Source organism: Equus quagga, chromosome 11 (genome assembly GCF_021613505.1).
Source record: "Equus quagga isolate Etosha38 chromosome 11, UCLA_HA_Equagga_1.0, whole genome shotgun sequence".
In the NCBI taxonomy this organism is placed as follows: Eukaryota; Metazoa; Chordata; class Mammalia; order Perissodactyla; family Equidae; genus Equus; species Equus quagga.
In genome coordinates, this window is record NC_060277.1 from 104,952,669 (window position 1) to 104,974,988 (window position 22,320).

The 22,320-nt window shown below is 32.8% G+C and overlaps 1 protein-coding gene across 5 annotated transcripts in view; it reads right to left on the reverse strand.

The window, feature by feature from the left end:
- The window catches only part of ABCA5 (ATP binding cassette subfamily A member 5), a 71,550-nt gene that overhangs the window by 38,383 nt on the left and 10,847 nt on the right, over nt 1–22,320 (reverse strand). For 2 of the 5 annotated variants that reach the window (XM_046675874.1, XM_046675873.1), the window contains exons 2-17: nt 21,981–22,123; nt 21,218–21,243; nt 20,952–21,068; nt 19,689–19,893; nt 17,531–17,692; nt 16,513–16,601; nt 14,798–15,027; nt 13,085–13,226; nt 11,909–12,097; nt 10,336–10,483; nt 8,201–8,369; nt 7,010–7,068; nt 3,543–3,653; nt 2,154–2,329; nt 1,283–1,402; nt 87–225 (exon numbers count right to left, since the gene is read on the reverse strand). In XM_046675874.1, coding sequence (XP_046531830.1) covers nt 87–225; nt 1,283–1,402; nt 2,154–2,329; nt 3,543–3,653; nt 7,010–7,068; nt 8,201–8,369; nt 10,336–10,483; nt 11,909–12,097; nt 13,085–13,226; nt 14,798–15,027; nt 16,513–16,601; nt 17,531–17,692; nt 19,689–19,893; nt 20,952–21,053 — 2,041 coding nt within the window. In that variant the 5' untranslated portion in view covers nt 21,054–21,068; nt 21,218–21,243; nt 21,981–22,123. Of the gene's footprint in view, nt 1–86; nt 226–1,282; nt 1,403–2,153; nt 2,330–3,542; nt 3,654–7,009; nt 7,069–8,200; nt 8,370–10,335; nt 10,484–11,908; nt 12,098–13,084; nt 13,227–14,797; nt 15,028–16,512; nt 16,602–17,530; nt 17,693–19,683; nt 19,894–20,951; nt 21,069–21,217; nt 21,244–21,980; nt 22,124–22,320 lie in introns of those variants that run through there. The other 3 variants (XM_046675872.1, XM_046675876.1, XM_046675875.1) reach the window with 2 other exon arrangements.

The window sequence follows — 22,320 nt, forward strand, 5'->3', positions numbered from 1 at the left end:
TTACTCCTCAGGATTCAGCATCTCTATGTCCAATCTCCTGTTTGGCCCTATGACCTTATCCTTCAAAAATAAAGTAAGTATCTCACCAGCAAGAATGTCAGCTTCATCCATGAAATGAGTACTAAACACTGTCACACGATTAGATTTTCTGTATTTTAGAAGATTCCAAACAATATGACGAGAACAGGGGTCCATTCCAGCTGTTGGTTCATCTAGCAATAGTATCTGTGTGAAAAGGGATGGGGAAGGCAAGGAATCCTCAGGAAAACTAAAATAAATAAAATTTTTGTGGACATTTTAAAGCTGCCACATTCTAAGTTATTATTGCCCATCAGAACTATATTAGACCTGAGTTTTTCATTCATATGTGAGCACAAATTTTTAAAATTATCAGTTTGGCAAACGAATTCTTTCCTTGGTTTAATTTTAAAAGATTAATGTCTGTGATGTATAAGACGTAAGTGTAATAACAATCAAAAACAAACAAACAAACAAACAAAAATTAAATATATTGCTTTTATCTGAACAATGAAATTTTGTAGATATAACAATTGTTTATTAGAGAAGTATGCCCTATATTGGCTAAAGGGAAGCAATTTGTTTTAAAACTATTTTTAATTTCAAGAATATGGTGGTGGGGTTTGAGAGGAAGACAGATTAACATAAAGCCAGAATACAAAGTCATCCCCAAGCTGCAGCAGCAAGGGAAAAGGTGGCAGGATGGTGGGGACCACTGGGGCTCCTGGCTGCAGGCATGCACTGGCAGCTTTCTAGCTCTGTGCACTGTACCAGCCGGTTCTCTGGTTCTACAGACAGAGAACAGCACAAAACAGACACATACAAAATTAATCAGCAGGACAGTGAAAAACAACTATTCCTTTGATTTTACTTTTAAATTTTTATCATGAACTATTACAAATATATAGAAAACTACAGAGAATAATAGAACAATACTTTTAGAGCCACCGTGAAATTTAACAAATGTTACTTTTTGGCCATTTTCTTCAGATATTTTTTTAAAGAAATAAAACATTGCAGATCTAACTGAAGTACGTCCTTTCCATTCCCCCTCCTAGAGGTGACCACTATCATAAAGATGTTATATATCTTTCTGACCTCCGTTTTAAAACATTATTACAATTACATCCATAATAACATATCGTATTTTATGTATGTTTAAACTTTACATAATTTGTGTGTGTGTGTATATATATTCTACAACCTACTTTTTTATTCAACATAATTTAAAATTATCTCATCAGTGATACTAATGTTTGTTTACCTTTGGATTCCCAAGAACAGCAATTCCTAAAGACAGTTTCCTTTTTTGACCACCACTTAACTTTTTAGCTTGATTATCTTTGATAGCCTGCATGTCTAAATCCAGTAAAACCTTCTGCACCTGTAAAAGTAAAGTGTGAACAATGTTATTTTTTAAATCACACCAATTACATAATTATCAATATTAGTTTTTCAGTTTTTGGAGGGGTTTTTTTTGGTGAAGAAGATTCACCCCGAGCTAACATCTGTGCCAATCTTCCTCTACCTTGTATGTGGGATGCCTCCACAGCATGGCTGATGAGTGGAGTAGGTCCACACGCAGGATCCAAACCCAGGAACCTGGGCCACCGAAGTGGAACATGCAGAATTTTAACCACTCGGCCACAGGACTGGCCCCCTCAATATTAGTTTTTAAGTGTTCCATTTTTAAAACCAACTTTAAAAATTTTCTTTTACTATAGAGTTTAATCTTGACACACATTCGTAAATAATTTTGAAACAACAGATGAAAAGATTCATGATGGAAAGGTCTGTTTGACTTTTGTGATTCCTGGTAGTGGAGAAGGGATCAGGGTAAAGGCTCTGTGTGCGTGTGTGGCTGGGGGAGAGGGCAGATGTGAAAGTACAGGAAGGAAGAAAAGAAAGAAACATCAACATTGAGAGACTAGCATCCTCCAGATGAAACAACTATTTTATAGGTGCTAAAACTTTTACTTCAAATTCTATATAATTCTTTGTAATGACTTTCTGTTTACTGGTTCTGAACTGGTTTTATATTTAGATTTTCAAGGACAGTTTTATTACAAAAGTTATTACAAAAGGTTCTTAATTTACAGGAAACAAAAGTAAAGATTTCTATATGAATAACATACTTCTTGTATTACATTATTGGCTGGTATTCCTTTGATTGAAGCCAAAATGGACAAATTTTCTTCTACTGTCAAAACATCAAAGTGTATATCTAACTGTGGACAAATGCCAATCATTTTTCTCGCTTCAAACATTTCATCTATTTCTGAGACTCTGTGCCCATATATGGATGCAAACCCTAAAAGCAAAACATATATTTACATTTATAATAAATATATTAAATATTAAAAAGTATATATGCTTTATATATACTAATTTTTTAGTTACTTGTATGTAACAGACATATAGGGTAAGAGTTAATATAAATTTGGAAGAGACAATAACCCTCATTTACCACATACTATTGGTGATTTGCTTCCATTTATATTCCAATCTCATTTTCCTTCATTTTCAGGGCATATCACATAGTGGAAAGAGCAAAGAAGCTTAACTGGCACATTACTTATACTTATATTCCAGTAGTAACTTTTCTTCATTTCCAGACATTATGCAATAGCAAAGAGAACAAAGAACTAAAAATTTCCCCCTAAGTATTAGTTGTGTGGTCTTGAGAAAAATGACAATCTGAATTCCAGCTTTTTTCTTATATAAACTGAATGCTAAAATATCCCACTTAAGAACTGTCAAATCAGTATGATAATGTATTGGTAATTGCAACAAAAATCATAAATTCTTATATAAATGTAAGTTAGTATTACTATCATCAAAGAGTAACACAATTAGGAATAAGCAAAAAAATCAAACTAATTTTAAAAGTTAAACTACATTTAAAAAGATACAGATTCAATACATGGAAATTCAGCCCTTTTTTAAAGTAAAATATTTACTGCACTGCCACTCTACCTGTGTTTGGTTATTGTGGAAATGTGGAGCTGCCATATTGAATTTTCCCCTAAAGGGCAATCACATATAACAATTATGTTTGAGGCATTGCTCTTAAAATTCTATTTTAGGAGATGGTATTGACATTTATCATTCTTTCCTTTTGAACTCCTGCTGCATTAGAAATCTGTATCTATTTTCTTAACCTGAAATATCTATAGGTCTCATTTAATTTCCAATTAATTACTGATTTATCCTTCCTTGAAAATGAAAAATAAACAACATACACACACACAAAATATCTGATAAAATATGTACAAAATTAGATCTTTTTTACTTTATTAAACATGATTGAATCATTTTTATTTTATACTGGAAAACATACAAATGTGTGTAATCAAAAAAACAAAGAAACACCTTGATAGATACAAAAGTTGGTCCCAAATCATTGACAAAAATCAGTAAGTATTTATTTGAGGGATAAATAATTATATAGTGATACCTTAGTTAAATAAGGCTAATAAAATGAAGTAAGAGATTTTTCTTTTTTTAAGTCAGAAAACTCTCACCATCAGAAGGCGGGCATAATCCACAAAGAATATTCATCAATGTACTCTTTCCTGTTCCACTGTGGCCAAGTAATGCAGTAATCTGACCCTCATATATGTCAAATGACAAATCTAGTTCAGGAAAGAAGGAGAAGACTCAAATGTGATTTTTATTTCTGGTGAACTATGCAAGATAATTCCTAATACTTGAATATCTTGAAATAAGTCAATAAATTTAAAGACAAATTTAAAGTTACCAGCATATTTAATAGCATAATATTTAATATTATAGCATACAGTAATTCTTTAAGTCAATGGTATAAACAATAAGAAAATTAATAAAAAATAAACTTTTATTTTCTTGTTACATTAACAGATTCAGAGGGCGCACAAAATATTGGGTGGGGGGTTCTGCATACCCACTTTTGAGAATTTCTAAGGGAATTAAAACAGATAAAGAGACAAATAAAAATTTGTTCCCAAGGGTATTTCTAGGCATGTTAAACATATTAGCAAAAAACTAGAAATTAACCAATTGCATGGGAATGGTTAAGTAAATGCTTGAAAGGTTCAACTTAAATAAAAGGAAAATGGGATAAAGAAGCATCACTGGACGCATCCGTCAATGATTAAAGGAAGACAAGAGACAGCATTCTGAAAAACCAGCTTCAAATAATCATAGCCCCTGATTTGATGAAGGTGATCTGGGGTTGTTAATATTCCTAGAGCTGCAGGCCAGAAGCAAAAATAAATCCTCTCTAGAGTAAGATCAATCACTCAGAACAGCAAATAATCTCTACAATTATTCATATGCAATATGTAGTACCCAGTCAAAAACAACTGGGCAGGAGAAAGCAAGATAAGACCAAAAACCAACAGAAAAAATAGGCAATAGAAATATTTCGATCCAAAGGAGATGTAGATATTGACAGCATATGACCAGATTTTAAAATAACTATGCTATCATGTTCACAAGAGAATGTTAGCAAAGAACTAAAAACTATACAAAAAAAGAACCAAGTGGAAAGACAAAAACCGGGAAAGATAAGTGAAAAGATTTCAATAGATAGTTTAACAGCAGATTAGGTCCAATGAAAGAGAAAACTGGAGAATGACAAGAACAGTCAGAAGAAAATATCTAGACTTACGTGGAGAGAAACAAAGGAATAAAAAATTCAGAAAAGAGAACAAAAGAAAAATAGGATAAAATGAAAAGTTCTAACATGTAAAAATAAACCGAGAGGAGGAGAAAAGAGAAAGTAGGACAGAAGCAAGATTAGAAAAGAAATGGCTGAGAATTTCTAAAACAGAAGAAAGCCCCAAGGTACAGATTCAAGAAGCACTATACAACCAAAGCAGAATAAATGTAATCACCATATACTTAAAAATCAAAACATATAAATGATACATGAGTCAAAGAAAAAAACATAATGGAAATTAAGAAATATTTAAAACTGAATAATGAAAACCACATGTCAAGATTTGTACAATGCAGCTAAAGCCATGCTTAGATGAAAATTTATCTATTTAAAATGCATCTTTATAAAGTGATCTATGCATGTATCTCAAGAATTTAAGGGAAAAAACATTTAAATGTAGAAGTAGAAACAACATGAGCAAATAACAATAACAATAAAGAGCAAACATTTAGGAAACAGAAAACATACAATAGAGAGGGTCAACAAAGATAAAGTTAGTTCTTTAAAAAGATTTATTTTTACTGATGAACTCCTGCTAAAAAAAGAAAAAAGTACAAATAATAAATCTCAGGAATAAAAATGGGGAGATCACTATAGATCCTACAGACCTTAACAATATGAAATTACTATAAAGTTTTTGCCAATAAATTTGAAAACAAAATGAAGATTATCCAAAAAAGTCAATATATGTTAGGCCGATGGTTCTCAAGCAGGGGTGGGGAGATATTTTGCTACCCCTCCCACGGAATACTTGGCGAGGTCTAAAGACATTTTTGGTTGTCACGACTGGGGAAGGGGAGGCTGCAACAGGCAGATAGTAGGCAGAGACCAGGGATGCTGCTTGTGATGGTTAATTTTATGTGTCAGTTTCACTAGAGCTATGATGCCCAGGTGCTTGGTCAAACACTAGACTAAATGTTGCTATGAAGGAATTTTGTAGATATGATTAACATTTACAATCAGCTGACTTTAGTAAAGGAGATTACTCTCAATAATACTGGTGAACCTCATCCAATCAGCTGAAGGCCTAAAGAGCAAAAACTGAGGTTTCCCTGTGAAGAAGGAATTCTGCCTCAAAACTGTAGCATAAATTTCCTCCGAAATCTGTCTGAGTTTCCAGTCTGCCAGCCTACCCTAGGAATTTTGAACTCAAGATGGCAATTTCAAGTCTCTCCTGAGTTTAGAGGCTGCCAGCCTGCCCTGCACATTTCCAACTGGCCAGGCCTCACAATCATGTGAACCAATTCCTTAAAAGTACATAATCTTGGGGCTGACCCAGTGGCATAGTAGTTAAGTTTGTGTGCTCCATTTTGGTGGTCCAGAGTTCACCGGTTCGGATCCCGGGCACAGACATAGCACCACTTGTCAGGCCATGCTGTGGCAGGTGTCCCACATATAAAGTAGAGGAAGATGGGCACAGATGTTAGTTAGCTCAGGGCCAATCTTCCTCAGCAAAAAGAGGAGGAATGGTGGCGGATGTTAGCTCAGAGCTAATCTTCCTCAAAGAAAAAAAAAGAAAGTACATAACTCCCTCTTTCCTCGTGCCCCCTCCCCTCCAGCTCCCTCGCTCTCCGTACGTATGTGTATGTATATATGTGTGTGTATGTATGTGTGTGTATATATATTCTCTTGGTTCTAAAGAACCCTGACTGACACACTGTTAAACATTCTACAATTCTCAGGATAGTTCCCCAAAACAAAGAATTATCAGGCCCAAAATCTCAGTAGTGCTGAGGTTGAGAAACCTTGTGGTAGGCCAAAAGAGAAAAAAAGTAACTACATGTATACACATGCACAATAATAAAACGAAAAAGGGGGCCAGCCCTGTGGCCGAGTGGTTAAGTTAGCAGGCTCCGCTTTGGTGGCCCAGGGTTTCACCAGTTGAGCTCCTGGGCATGGACATGGCACCGCTCTTCAGGCCACATAGCATAACCAGAAGAACCTACAACTAGAATATACAACTATGTACTGGGGGCCTTTGGGGAGAAGAAGAAGAAGAAAATAAAAAGAAGATTGGCAACAGTTGTTAGCTCAGGTGCCAATCTTTAAAAAAAATAAAACGAAACAGGACACTGACTTGTTAAATAGTTGAATTTTTTCATCTTGATATTATTTGTTTCACTACTTTGATGTTAGTTTTATTATGAATATTAATCACATAAATAAAAGTATCTCTAAAGGAAAAAGAGAAAATTGTGGTAAAGAAATTGAAATTTCCCACAAACTATGCAAATTGTTTTTCCACTTGAACTTTAATACTATGGACTGAATACTAGGAAAGCTACTTACTTCTCAAAGCCTCCACATTTTCACCTTTCTTTCTGTATGTCTTCTGAATACCACTGATTCTGAAAAACACCATTTCCTACTTTAAGTATTTAAAGCAATTTATAAGCATGTGTGTTTTCATCCATAGTATTTTTATCAAAGCTGTCATATTTTCCTGGAATAATAATAAAGTACCTTCCTACTAAAGCAATAAACTAGAGAGAACTGCCAATTATAAAAGTATTTTAAAGAAACTACAGGAGAAAAGTACAGTATTCCTCTCCATTTTAAATGTCACTCATTCATTTTTCACAAGCCAACTTCTAAAAACAAAGTGAAGCATTTGACTCAAGTAGTTTATAGGTTTCTTTTTATCTCTGATACTTTTATGTTTGTAATGAATCAAATACTTGTTATATCAGTTAAGGGAGATTAAAAACCAAATGCTATTTCACATTAGCACACATTTCAAACTGTCAATAAATGTGAAGTGATTCTCTCATTCCACTTTAAATGTTTCACATAATTTTTTTAAAAAATTAATGGTTTTGTTAACCAGTTTGAATTTTACCCTTAAGAATGCAGACTACTGGCCCACTGATTACATCCTAAATATCTGACTCTCTCTAGCGTTTATACATTTTTCTTAAATTTAAAAAACACAAATTATACTTCACTTTTTCTTTCACTTTTCTTCTATTTCCTTTCTCTTTCTCCTCATTATTATTTTTTTAATTTGGTTTTGACTGATCTAGCAAGGAACAGTAATGAATTTCTTTGGTTCTAACAAATTAAACTGATATTTTAATTATGTCACAATACCTAAGGGTCTGTGAAATTAACTGAGGACAATTTAATATGTTGTATAACTTAGACAACATAGCCTGAATAAAATGATAAAGCTAATATTTATTGTTTTAATTTACACAATGGAGAAAGTTTAAAATAGCTTAATTGTATAAACACTTTTATTACTTTTAAAATTTCCCTTGACACCAAAAATTGCAAATTTGGCAGAAACTATTCTAAGTAGTTCCAAAGAAAATAAGAACTTAAAAGAGAAGTAGCCCTTATGAATACTGTGTTTTAAAAATCATGAAATGTGTACCAAATCTCCTAAGATATCATGCTTACATACATTACTTAAAAGGATTTAAACCTGGCATATTCCATCAGCAGCTCTTATACCTACATTGCCAGATTGAATCCTACCTTATGGCTTCTTTTCCTATAAATTCTGAAGAAACAGGCTCAACAATTTCACTAAAACTAATATTCCCATTAACATTGCCCTCTGATAACTCCTTATAATTTCTTTTGTTCTTTGACCAGTATGATGGCTTCAGAAAATACAAAGATGATCTCCGTAAGCCAAATTCCCCTGAAAAACAGAAAAACTGAGTTATCCTAACAAACTATTTCTGAAAACTAGTTTTTAAATCATAAAGGCAGTATGAGAAATATATGACAACATAGTTCTAAAGTTCAGATATAAAGTAGTAAATCAATATTGTGAAAAATAAAATAACCAAAAAATTAAAAAAAGCAATATTGTGAAAAATAAAAGTTTTATTGACAAATAACTGTCCATAAATAGTTTCTTAGAGTTGCTGAGAGCGGGCAGGAACGCAAAGGTGAGTAAAGCACATTTTCTGCCCTAAAAGAACTTACTCCTTTTGAGTACACATATATACCAAAGGTTAAAACACAATGCAGAACAGGAGGCATGTCACGCACGGTGCTAACAACAGTTCAGAGGAGGAAAAGTTCATATCTGGACAGGGGATATCCTGAAGGCTTGAATGATCATCACCTCAGACAGTCTTTGAAAACAGGTAGTATTCAGAAAAGCGGATATAGTTCATAGAGAAGACTTTTTAGAATTAGGAGAGTAACACAGCAATAGCACAGACATAGGGGATTTAGATATGGCACAGTGATGGTTGGCCACATAGCACGTATCCATTTTCCCCTCTCTCCCCCAAAAAACACACAATCCCCATTTTTTAAAATATCCACTCCTCTTCTAGATGGCCACATTTCTAAGGGATCTGATCCCAACTACCCAGAAGGTTCTAACTGACCTAATTAGTACCTGGCATGCTCTGGTGACTGTTATTGCTCCAGCCATATGCATGTAACCAATCAGACAGAAGCAAGGGCGTAGCCGGGGCAAAGGTTCACCCTGCTTCCTCCACTGGACATGAACAAAGAAGCATAATATCCCGCAGCCACGAGGAGAGCACAGCTGCCAGACTCCAAGACAAAGGTGGCCAACCATGGAGAGAGTGGGTCCCTTATGACACGTTGAGCAAGTCAACCACCCCGGAGCCCATCCTATCTCTGGACTTCCTTTTAAGTAAAGTAATTGATTTAAACCAATTAGAAAAGTTTCCTGTTACGAAGAGCTAAAAAAAAATCTAACTGATATACTGAAGATGCATTTAAATAGGACGGTAGAGATGAATATTAAATACAATAAGGAGGTGGAGAGGGATAAGGAGAGATTAAATACATATGTAAAAGTATTGTGGAGGACATTAATACATAACAAGTTTTTATTTAACTTCCCAGGATATGCCCAGCAAGGTTTTTGAGCAGGTGATTAACTTGACTAAAGGCAATGGTGAAGTTCTTAGACAGACCAGAGGTAAGTAACTAAATGAGAGGGGCTACAATGGTCTAGACTAGTGCTGCCCAATACAACTTTCTGCAGTGACGGAAATGTTCTATATCTGTACTGTGCAATATGGCAACTAACAGCCATATGTGGCTGCTGAGCACTTGGAATGTGGTGTGGCTTGTGCTGAGGAAATGAACTGCTAATTTATTTAATTCTAATAAACATATTTTAAAGGCCAAATGTGTCTAGCAGTTACCATATAACATAGTGCAGGCCTAGAACACAGACAAAAGTAACGAGGAACTCAAGGGGAAAACTAAAGGGGTGTTGGATATTTAATAATATTTTGAATCTCCAGGAGTTTTCTATAGATGCACGACAGGAGATGAGGGGAAGAGTAGGCGTTACAATATTACTTCATAGTTTGGACCTCAGAGGGTAAAACAACGAAACACTTTAGCCAAAAAAGATTGGTGTAGAGAAGGAGTTAAGAAGCTCAGTTAGGGACTTAAGGCTTTCAAAACAAACTGCTTTCATTTACACAATCTTCTTAAGTTCACTAGCAGTTAAGGGATAAACGTACCTATTTAAAATTAAATTAAAAGTTTTAACAATGAATATGACTTAGGGTACCCTGGCAAGAAAAAAAATTTAAATTAAGTTGACCCTACGGGGCCAAAAAGCCAAAAATCTTTAAAGTAAAATGCAGTAACTACCTGCATACCTGGAATGACTTGATCAAGATAGACGGCCAAAAGGACATAGAATATACTATTAAGTGCTAGCATGGTAAGAGCAATAATTAGAGGGTATGGGCCTTCAGTCAAATTAGAAAATAAAGCACCTTCATTAAAATCTTCTAAATGCATGACCTGAAAAATAGAAACACCAAGTTTATTACATAAAAATGATAAAAATAAGCAAAAGCTAACACTACTTAGAGTTACTCATTATATTCAAAGTAACAGTAACCAAATCGGGCCTTTTAACAGATTAAACAGTCCACCAAATTAGTAATACAAATTCATTAGAAAAAAAAATAAAAACTTTACCAAAACATAAATTTATCACAATAATCCTTTTCAATTGTTTTTAATATTATGCTTCTAAAACTAGAACTGTATACATCCATTCCTGGGACATTTAATTCTAATGCTATGACTATCAAATGAAATAAAGTATTATGTTAATATTAACAAATGCAAACAAAAGTATTACAGTCCACATGGAAGTCAAATTAACTATTTGAGGATAAAATTACATTCAGCCATCTTTTCAATCCTGAAAAGTGAGAAGGTACTCTGATTAAACAATTACTAAATTATCCATGGTAGGTAAATGTTATAGAGCAGAAAGATATCTACGAGAGGCTGAAGCCTCATTTAGGTCCCAGACTTGGGACCTGAGAGAATAAACTTTAATTACACCACCCTGGATTTCAGTCTCTTCATCTGTGAAATGAAGATGAATTAAACGACATTTTGCACTCACAACAAAAACTATGAATCTATAATTCTACCTTCCTAAGTGAAGGGGGACTCAGTGGACTCTCAAAATGTGTAGCAACAGCTCTTAAGTCTCAAGTAATTAAAACTTGTTTAACTCAATGTTCATAAACCACCTGTCTTAAGTCTCACAAGTCAGAATATTCTATCCAGCCAACATGAACAATCTCATATTAAGTAATTATATTTTTTCTTTATACGTTAATCAAATTTATGTTCTATTATATAAAGCAGTATCTTAGAAGAATTTTTCCCTTAGAACCTGACTGCCCCTGAAGATTTATAAATCTAAATATTATTTAGGTGAATATGACAATACCATGATTCCTAGGCCAATGAAATCCACCAGGTCTACTTAGTTCACTACTAAAGTCACAAAAAATTTGTTCTGCTCCACACACAATTTTCTCCCAGGCACACTTCTGAGACAAATTCATAATACGTAGCAATACAGCCAGGCTATAGAGCAATCTAGATTACCTGATGCTTAAACCAGTGACTTCTAACAAACTGAGTTATTGTGGTGAAATTGATTACCGAGATATACTAAAGTGAAAGGTGGAGAACTTATAAACAGATCAAATAAATGAAAAATTTAACAGTGGAGAAAATATAAATGAAACAAATATAAAGTGTACTCCAGTATTCAAATATAATTTCCTTCTCATGCTGAAATTTTTAAATAATTTTTTTTTGCATATCCAAGGTAGTATTCATAGTAATATAACATGCTGCATGGAAGTGGAAGAAAAAGAAAACATTTAGTGAAAGTAAGATAAATATATCACCTACCTGTGCAATACCAATCAAAAAAGTACACTGACAAAAGGGACTTAAAAGCCACACTAATGATTTGGGAAAACTTTCCAGGAGGACTATCAAAAGGCCAAGAAATCCAAAAGCCACAGTGACTAAAAATTCAACTATTCCCACATGCTTTGATTTTTTAAAAAGAGGTGTCAGCATTAAAGCAAAAAATACCTATAAAATATAAATACTACAGTTAATGTATTGTTCATATACAATGGTATGAAAACAAAATTAAATTTTGCTTGCGAAAGAACACGTTATTTTCATTAGAAAATACATTCATTAACATTTCATTTCTAAATGCTATAGTAAGATACTTTCTTTTCATACAAATGGTGATATATATAAAAAATTTATGCTGACAAATATTAAAAACTACATTTTATCTACATAATAGGGAAACATGATCACCTCTACACTAAAAAAACCATAAATAGCCACGTGTTTCTGCAGTTTGATGTGTACACATATGAACAAAACAATACATCCACAACCTTTACCTACAGAACCCATCTTTTAAACAATTGTTTAAACAATTGTGTTGATAAGAAATAAAACCAGTCAAAAACCAGGCAATCATACAGAGAAGTATGAGTTATTTGTTACATATCAGGTTAAAAAGCACGGGTAATAGTCAAAATATTTAAGTGGGAGAGCAAGGGCACACACGCCAGTCAGAATGGAAACTGGAAGCACTTACAACAAAGGCTGGTTATTAACAGCCAGCATTCAGCCAATATACCAAATGAATATCAACACTGCCAAAGAGCTATATGTACAGAGACTTTTCTTGTGCAACATCATCCTGTGACATAAATTAACTTGAAACAGGACTCCATGAAAACAAAGGAATAAAAAGTCCAATAGTGGACAATCTTAATTACACAGAATTATAAGAAGATAGTAAAAGACAGACTCAGAGGAACTATATGTGAAATACTCCATATGAAAACAAGTTAAATTTAAACTTGAGACTATTTTGTACTTTTCCTAAAAATATGGAGGTATAATGATGCTATTTATAACTCATTTATCAGCAACCTTATAACAAGCTCTTTCATGGGAAATCAAGTATAAATAAACCAAAGAACAAGACTTTGTTATATTAATCAAATATTTTAACACTTCTTTATGCCCCTTTCAAGTTAAAATACTTACAGATGATAACCCATACAGGAAAAAAAGTAGAAATATCACAATGCAGCTACTTTGAGGGAACAATGAAGAAGCTGTTGCAATGACTGACATAAGAAGGGACATAAGAAAAATCAAACTTGTATACAGAAGAACCCAAGAAAGCCTAAAATGAGAATACAAATACATTAATGGTTAAATGCATAAGCTTTAACAGTGAAAAAGATCACTTTAAACAAAACTTCAGCTTTATTTTTGCATTTTATTCTTAAAATTAAGTCAATCTATTCATTTCTCTGTTTCTCATGTATTGAAAAATAAAGTTTTTATAATTAAAAATACAGTATTGGTTATTTATAGATAAAAGTATAGTCTGATATACAGATAAAACGGTGATTACCTTTTCAAGAGTCAAAAAAAACTTTACAAATTAACAGCAATTCATGATTAGTTTAAATCTAATACTCTCAAAAGTTCAATAATGTGCAACACTTAGGATATTCTTAAAATACAAAAGAGTTTAATGTCTAACAATTTTCTTTATAGCATGTGCTACAATTATACCTCTAACGGCTTTTGGTGCTTCAAACAATAAAGGCTACCTCACTAATCAACATAACTACTACATTTACACAAGAAGCTCAACAATGGATTCATTGTTTTACTTGAAATTTCTCCTCAAATCAGAGCTGAATGGAATTGCTACAGTGTTTAGTTTCATTTTATCTTTATTCTTCAAGTTAGTAGATGATGATTGAATGTATGCTATCATAAATTCACTGAAATAGGGCTAAAAGATACCTAAATTACCAAAATTGAATCCATCATTTTACCGAGACAAAAACTGAAGCACTGAGAGCTTGATTTGCCTAAATTCCTCCAGCTCCTGTTTCCTCACAAAGTACTTTAACAATCCAACGCATCATAAAAACCAACTACTACTAAAATGACAGGAGGAAAAAAAGGAGCAAAGAAAATGTTATACACAATGATCCCATTGTGTAAAATGTTATAATTCTGGCATTGTGTTCAATGCAGTAAGATTTGTAAAATGGACTATAATAGCAACTCACATGCACAGTATTAACTTTTCCCCCAAAACGACATCAAAATAAATTTTCTTACTATACCGTGGGAAAAGTAAGAACAATTCACTTAGAATTATTTATAAAAATGCACGCCTCTATAAAATTATCATTGTATAAAAATGCTGATATATTAAAGCTCACTTGTGACATTTTTTTCATTTGTTTTTCCTATATTATCTGTATATTTTCATGTTAATTCACACAAATAATTTTTTTTCCAGGAAAAAAGTCCATATGCTACATACAGTCACTGTAGCTAAATTTTTAATAACACATATATGCTATGATGTTGGGGGAGAACTAACACAGGCAACTAATTTCTAACTTTCCAAGATCTCATATCTTCTATACACTGAAGTTTACGCTGAAAGACATGGAGCACACTTCATTGATTCAATAATGTGAAATAAAATTTAAACATGTAATGTCAACATATGCTTTCCAAATCCCACTTCCTTTATGTTAAAACAAGCTAATCAATTGCTGAAGCTTGTTGACTCGTCTCAAAATTCCAAGACAAAGGCAAGCACTGTAAGAAAACAGAATCAGCACCTCATCAAGTCAGATAATAACAAAATTACAATTCTGAAGATGTGTATACTTAATACAATTATCAATCATACCAAACAGTAAACTTTTAACAACATACCAAAAGGCAGTGTCATGAAGTCCCATGATCTTTAAAAACTCTTTTAACTTTTTCTCTTTTTCTGCTACAATATGAATCGCCAAAAAGTATCCAAAAGGTGAAAATGCTATAACTAAGTATATTAAAATTACTCCTCGGGGAAAGGTATCTATTTCTACAACAGCAGTTTCTCCCATAATAACAGCTTTAGTTGACTCCAGCTCCTTCCAAAGGGAAACATTGGTCTTCAACTACAATTAGAAAATGCAAATATATTCAATTAATTTATTTCTGATACTAGCCCCTAATAGAGTGTGACAAATATACCCAAAAGTTTAGTCAATAAACTTGTACTACAAATACAATCCTCAAAAAGCTACACACCTGAAATAAAGTGACTGAGCCAAAATCATGATACAGAGTAGGATATTGCTTTTACTGATTCTGGACGCATACCATAAAGTTTGAAGTCTGAAATTGGGAAGTATATAAATTTTGATAAAATAATTTGTCAAAGAAAATAAAATTGCACAATTACCATCTTAAGCAGACAACTGTATGTCCCAACAAAAACATGCATTTATGAAGTTCAGGAATTAAGGAATGATTATTAGTATCATGAAAGAATGACTCTTTAAAAACTGTTCTTTTAAATAGGATATCCTATGGTTTTAAAATCTATATACACAACACAGATAGACAATAATAAAACTATGTCATATGATGCTTCTATCTAATGTTCAACTCTATGTCTAAAATGAGATATTCTCTGCCTATTCATTGAGTGTGGTCTGGGTTGTAGACGGCTAAGGGCTTTGGCCAAAACACAAATAAGTACTGAAACACAATCAATGTGACAGATCTCATATTTCACTGTTTTTACCCTAAACTTCTGCATTATTAAATTTGTGTAATATTACATATCTACAACACATTTAGACCATGTTGCAAGAGTTTATAAGACAATTCTACACATATCATCTCATTTGGTTCTTCCAACATCCCTGTCACTTACAGCATTATTATTGTAGTCGTTTTACTATATAACAGTCCAACAACTAACAGACATAGGTCTCCTGTTCATTTCTACTAAACTGTGAAACACTGGATCAGGTTTACGTGTCTTTAGAATGTAACTGTAACATTTATAGACAATCCTAGGGGCAGCACAGTATTAAAAAACAGACTTGGGAGACAAAAAACAATAGTTTGAATTAGCTTTGCACTAATTAACTGAGTTTTGGCAAGTCATTTAATCTCCCTGTGCTTCATTTTCATATATAAAATGGAGAGAATAACAGCATCAATCTCATAGGGTTGTTAAAGATTAAATAGGTTAATTAGTACATAATTTAGAAACAATGTTTGGCAAATAAGTGATGTTTGTGAAATAAAAAATAAAATCTACTATGATTAAGATAAAGATATTCACTTTAAGTTATTTTTATTCAATGAGAAACTCTGCAAATATAGACCTTTCATAAATATTACTTATGATCAACAGATATAATAATACAGATATACAGAATGCTGAATTATATGCTTAGAAGCCATCAAATAGAAGTGGGTTTCAAAAAATATTAAATCAGAAACTACGATTTTTTTGTTCTTTTCTTAAAACAGTTATAATAAGTTACAAATTCTGTACATTTGACAGCAGTAAACCAAACCCTATTATAAAGATTTAGAGCACAATTATTAAAATATAGTTTTTTCTCTTCCTTTACCATATTTACCTGTATAATGGCAGCATCTATGGATGCTTGTAAAACTGTAAACCCTGAGGACCAGTACTGAGCAGCCTCACATGATTTTGAACAGCCAGCTATGGGGAAAAAAATGTGAGACATAAGATTTTGCACAACATGAAAGTGCCTTCCTTCTTTTAAAGATCATATATGGAGAGTTACCAAAGTAATATAATTAATCAGTCTCTACAAAGCCAAAGAAAATAAGCAATTGCCCTTAAAAGGCAAACAATATTTATCATACTCCTGATTATTTATTTGAAATTTCTGAAATAAGAGAGTCATGTGTGGTAGGACACTGAATAGTAAATTAATACAAATGGAAAGGTAGAAATTAACTGTAAACATAGTTATTTAAAATGTCACTTTTCTGTTTTAAGGGAAGTCATTCTACAATGACATCAGCTTTAAAGCACTTCCAGACGCAAGGACAAGTCCAGGTTAAGAGGACAGAAAAGAAAAATTCTGGTAGGGCTTTTTGGGATCAAGTCACAAATTCAGTACTTAGCATAGCAACTTTAACATTGCTCAATAAATGTCAGTGACTGATAATATCTCTTCATAGGTTTAAAGATTGAAGGCTGTTTTCCATGTTTCAAACATAAAACTAATAAAGTTTATCGATGGAAGACCTTGAGATTTTAAAGATATGTAATATACCATATGTGAAAACAATTACATGGAGAGAAAAAATAGATTTAGAAAATCACACAATTCAAGATACAATTTTGTTTTATGTTACTGTAATCAACAGAATATATACAAAAGTATTAAAATTAAAATGGATGTTATATAAACTATATTTTATATTATATATGTAGCTGTAGACAGACAGATATTTGGGTATACTTATATATTTTTATGCTATACCCCAGTGTTCTTATCTGAACAAATAAGTATAGTTGAAAATGCCAATGCTGAATCCCATTAAATTTTGTATGTATAAACTAAGAGTAGCAAAAGCATACATTTAACTGATTTTCAAAGATCATTTAGGGCTATTTACCTCTTGAATCCATATAAATAGAAGATACTGGAATTGTATCAGGAAAAAAACGGAGTTCATAGGACATGAAGTCTTTGAAAACCACACCTACAAAGTTGCTGGACTTAGAAAGACTGGATGCTACCAATTCTTTTTCATTTGTATATTCTTCGGTAATTATGACTATAAAATATTACAATGATATAGTTAATTCACAAATTAAAATAGTTAAATATAATACAACAGACCAAATTTACCATTATATTTATGAATGTAATATTTTACAAGCACTTTTATTTTATGCTCTAGCTTCTCAGAAAATGACAACAGCCTTTCTAAAACAAAACACTAAATAATAAAATAGTACAATTTTACAAACATTTCTCAGCTGTCATTTGATCACATAAATTATGTCAGTGTAATACATAGCTATTAATATGATAAAATAGAGTACATACTTTATATGCAATATATGTATGCAGTTCACTCATCTGTCTCAAAGAAAACTATACAAATAACTCTTTACAAAATAAATGGATATTTTACTTTCAAATATTTCTTCTTATGAATAAAATTCCATAACCCTTCTCAGAAATGTTTATTAGCAACTATGACGCAACTCTTCTTTGAATAAAAATTATCTTCTAAACATTTAAACCCAATATTGCTTGTTCCTTTCTTAGAAGATATATGGAGAAAATACTGTAACCATCATTCAGCTCCTTTCACATCCGATAATCCTTATTTTTAAATATTTTCTTGAAGTTTTATTTGAAACAATTAGTCTTCACTACAGAAGCTTCAGACGTGGTGAAATGGAACAAACACAGGCTTAGTTCTTAACTTCATTACTTATTAACTATGTGAGCACAAGTAAGAAACTTAATTCTTCAAACTTCAGTATCCTCATCCACATTACCCAGCTGATCACTGAGTTGTTAAGATCAAATGCAGTTACAATCATGAAAACGCTTTGTAAGTTATAAAGCACTATTGAAATGTTAATTATAATGATTTTCCAGACCTTTAAGGTGCACCTGGAACTCCAGGACTGATCTGAATAAAAAGGGTGTTAATTCAACATCCTACAGGTTACATGTTATCATGTATGTATGTCTACGCCACTTTTGGATAGTTCTGTTGTTAAAAAGACAGAACTTAAAAAAAAAACTCTATATATTTTTACTATTTTGGCATCTAAGTTAATACATCGACTTGGATTTCTTTGGCATATATGCTTTTCTCCTACTCAGAATTACCAATGAATTTTGTTCTCAACATTCCTGATGAGTTTTTTGAGCTCGCATGCTAAATTCTTATGCTATCCATGCTACTTGTGCTTAATATGATAACCTAACAAACATATTATATACCAATAAGAAATGTGTTTGATAAAAATATTAAATAGTAACAAGCCAGAAAGAAACCAATGGTGAAAAAGTTATTTGGCTCCTGACTGTATAAACATTTTCTTTTCAGTAACACATTATCCAATAATGTGATGATACATACTAGAAGTTAATTACCACTGTTCTATATAAGACAACACGTTAACCTGTTACTTTCTACAATTCAGCATTTCATTAAATCAACGATCATTAGATGAACATTTCTTTCACTTTCTCTAGTAGTTCTCGCACAGCCACTTTAGGCTCATTAGTGTCTCATTGTTTACACTGTTGTCCAGTCCATTTCTTTAGGAGAAGAACAACTTGAGAGAAACAGACTTAGGTACTTAACCACAGTCGCAGTCTCCAAAGCTAAATACTTCAGTTTACACCATATACCTCCATAAATAGGCATGGCAATCTGAAAAGATTATTGCTTTATAATCTTTATCATACATTTCTAGATTCTTAATTATTATGAGTCAGAATCAAAATGTAACGTTCCTTCAAATCTTTTATCCTGTATAAATATACTTATTTTATAAATGGTCTAATAATTAAATATAAAATATTAAAACTTAATCCGCTTTCTATTACCAAGATTATAAATTAAGGTTTCACAAGAAACATAAGGCAGCAGAATTAAATGATTTTAATATTTTTATAAAACTATACTTTGGTGAAGGGACATATCTCAAGTGTTAAGAATGTTATTTACTCAATAAGGCAAGTAAAAAAATATCGAAGAGGTTTTCTGTTACAGATAGAATACATATATAAGCTTACAATACCATCAGGAAGGTGATCAGTAGAAACTGTTTGCATGATGTTTCTTGTAATATTAGTCACTGGAGTATATCCAAGAATTAGGTTAGAGAGGATAGATTTGTCCAGAGGGTTAAGTTCTATATCAGGCACTTCTTCATATTTCTTATTGGGATGCATCATGCTAATTAATATTAACCAAAACAAAAAAAATAATGGAAAAAGAATTTCCTATAATAAAGGAAAGAAAATGATTACAAAGTGTAACAGTGGCAGCAAAAATCATTAAGATTTCTATGCAAATATAATTAATACTTAGAAAAAATGAGGAATTTGGGTTTCCTTTCTTAAGTACAAAAAGTAAAAACCAATTCTATCCTAGAAGAAATATCGCGTTGAACATCTCACCTGACCCAAAAGGCATATTAGATAATTTTTCCTTTATATTTACTTTTATTGAAATATTTTAAAATTCAAGTCACATAATATATTAAAATGATATAAAAGCTAATATTTAAACATCTAAGATTACTAATGTAAAATATAATAAATTTACATACATAACGTTATTAAAAGTAACTTATCAGACATCCCTATGAGGGATCACTTATATAAAAATTTCTTTATTCAATTCTAAATTAAAACTCACGCTTTAATTCTACCTAAATTTGTACTATTGATATTAAACTCAGTTAAATTCAATAGTCAGCTTTAACAGGGATAAACTATTTATTGTTTCATCTTGCTGTTTAATTGTTCTGCTGGTTTTAGGAGAAGATGAACAATATATTTTCATCCTTTAAAATTATTATTAATTACTTAGCCAGAGTTCTTGCTTTCTTTTACCTTTTAAAGTAATGTATGCTTATGGGAACAAATATAGGACATAATTTTAGTAATCTTAGGCAATTCCATCCAGAGTCCAAAAGATGAGAGGTCATAGGGAATAAACTGTGAAATAATGTTCCACAAAGTTATCTGTGGAATTTACTTTTCATTTCATGAAACTTGGAAAACGCATGCATAAAAGTTCAAAATTAAACACTGATATTAGCAATAACTAAATTTAGGAATCATTATTAAAATTTTTAACATTTAGAAAACATTAGGCAACTTAGGTACTCTTCTGTGGCTAACATGACAAGTTTTCACTTCACAAGAAAATTAAAGGGAACTAAGGACCTAAGGAAATTATAATAAAATTGTATCCAGCGAAATAAATCATCTCGTCAAGACAGAACATGTCAACACAAAATAAACTACGACAAGGCATAAGTCATTCAACTGACCTGAACGCTACTTTTTTTAGTCCTGCATTTAATTAGGTAATTCTTCAGCAGAAGTGTTCTGGTCTGTCTCCAAACTCCCACCTCCCTAATTGCAGTAGCCATGTCTTCTGGATCCGTCTATTAAAGGGGGTAGATAAAAAAAAAAAACCTGGAACCACACAGTCAAGAATATGCCATTTTTAATGGCAAAAACAGACAGACAGACAGACAGATGTTTCAGTCTCAGGTTAGATGAAGTTAAGTATAAGCCAAGCTCTCTCTCCTACCTGCACAGAACAACAATTTGAAGACCCTGAAAAAATAAAGAGTAGCATGTGAAACAGAGGAGAACCAGAATTCAAAATATTGCTCAACCAACAATGAGCTCACCACTTTTTCTCTTTTGGTATCGCCCAAACTGAATGCACTGCAAGTAGGCAAGCTGAGGCACCAACCTTTTTTTGTTTTCTATATTTTCTTATGCCCCTATCCCCAAGCCATCCCATGACAGCCATGTCTGACAGCAGTAATGAAAGCTTAATGTAGCCAAAACTCTGAGGCAAGGGAACTTTTTTCTCCACTAAGTGGAACTATGGTTCTAAGAGGGTGTGTTGCCAAGCAACAGGTTCGCTCTGCTTGCCCTGAGATGAGCCAATAAGTCCAGGGGCAAGTCAGTGGAATAGAACGGGTTTATCCGTCTTTGTAAGCAAAGACGGAAGACGGCAGACTAGCATCCTCAAAGCCCACCTTCCCAGAACAAAGACTACAGGTCAGTTATATAGGGGGGAGGATGTGCAGACATGCATGGAACTATTTTTGAAATGCCGTTTCTTCAGACATCTGGCCTCCAGTGGCCTCAGGGTCTGTTCTCAGTTCCCAATAATCTTCCCTTTGTGGTCCCTTGTGACTGATGTTCCTGCTTTCCAGAAACTGGAGATACGTCAGAGACTCATTCAAGGCCCTATACCCTGATTTAGCTTAAAGATAATAAGAACAAAGCCTAATGTCTATGTGTAACATAAAGATTATCATTTAACTTGTTCTGCTTACTTGTTCTCCCACTGCTTTCTTCTTTACTTCCTGCCACTGGTCCAGGGATGCGGTGGATGCAGTTGCAGAAGTGTGCGACACAATGGGGCAAATAAACCCCAGCTTTCTGATTGGAGGATGGGAAAAGAGGAGCCACAGGCAATCTGAAAGTAGCAGCAAGAGCAAAGAAAAAGAGGAGCTCAGGAAAACAACACAATAATGTTGTTTATTAACTCCTAGACTAACCCCCAAATGGGGCACGCATGGTTCTAATCCTATTCTGCATACCAAAGACTTGAAGAACCAAACTAACAGGAGACAATGCCCAGATCTAGTCTGGTCAGTGGATGGAAGCACACAA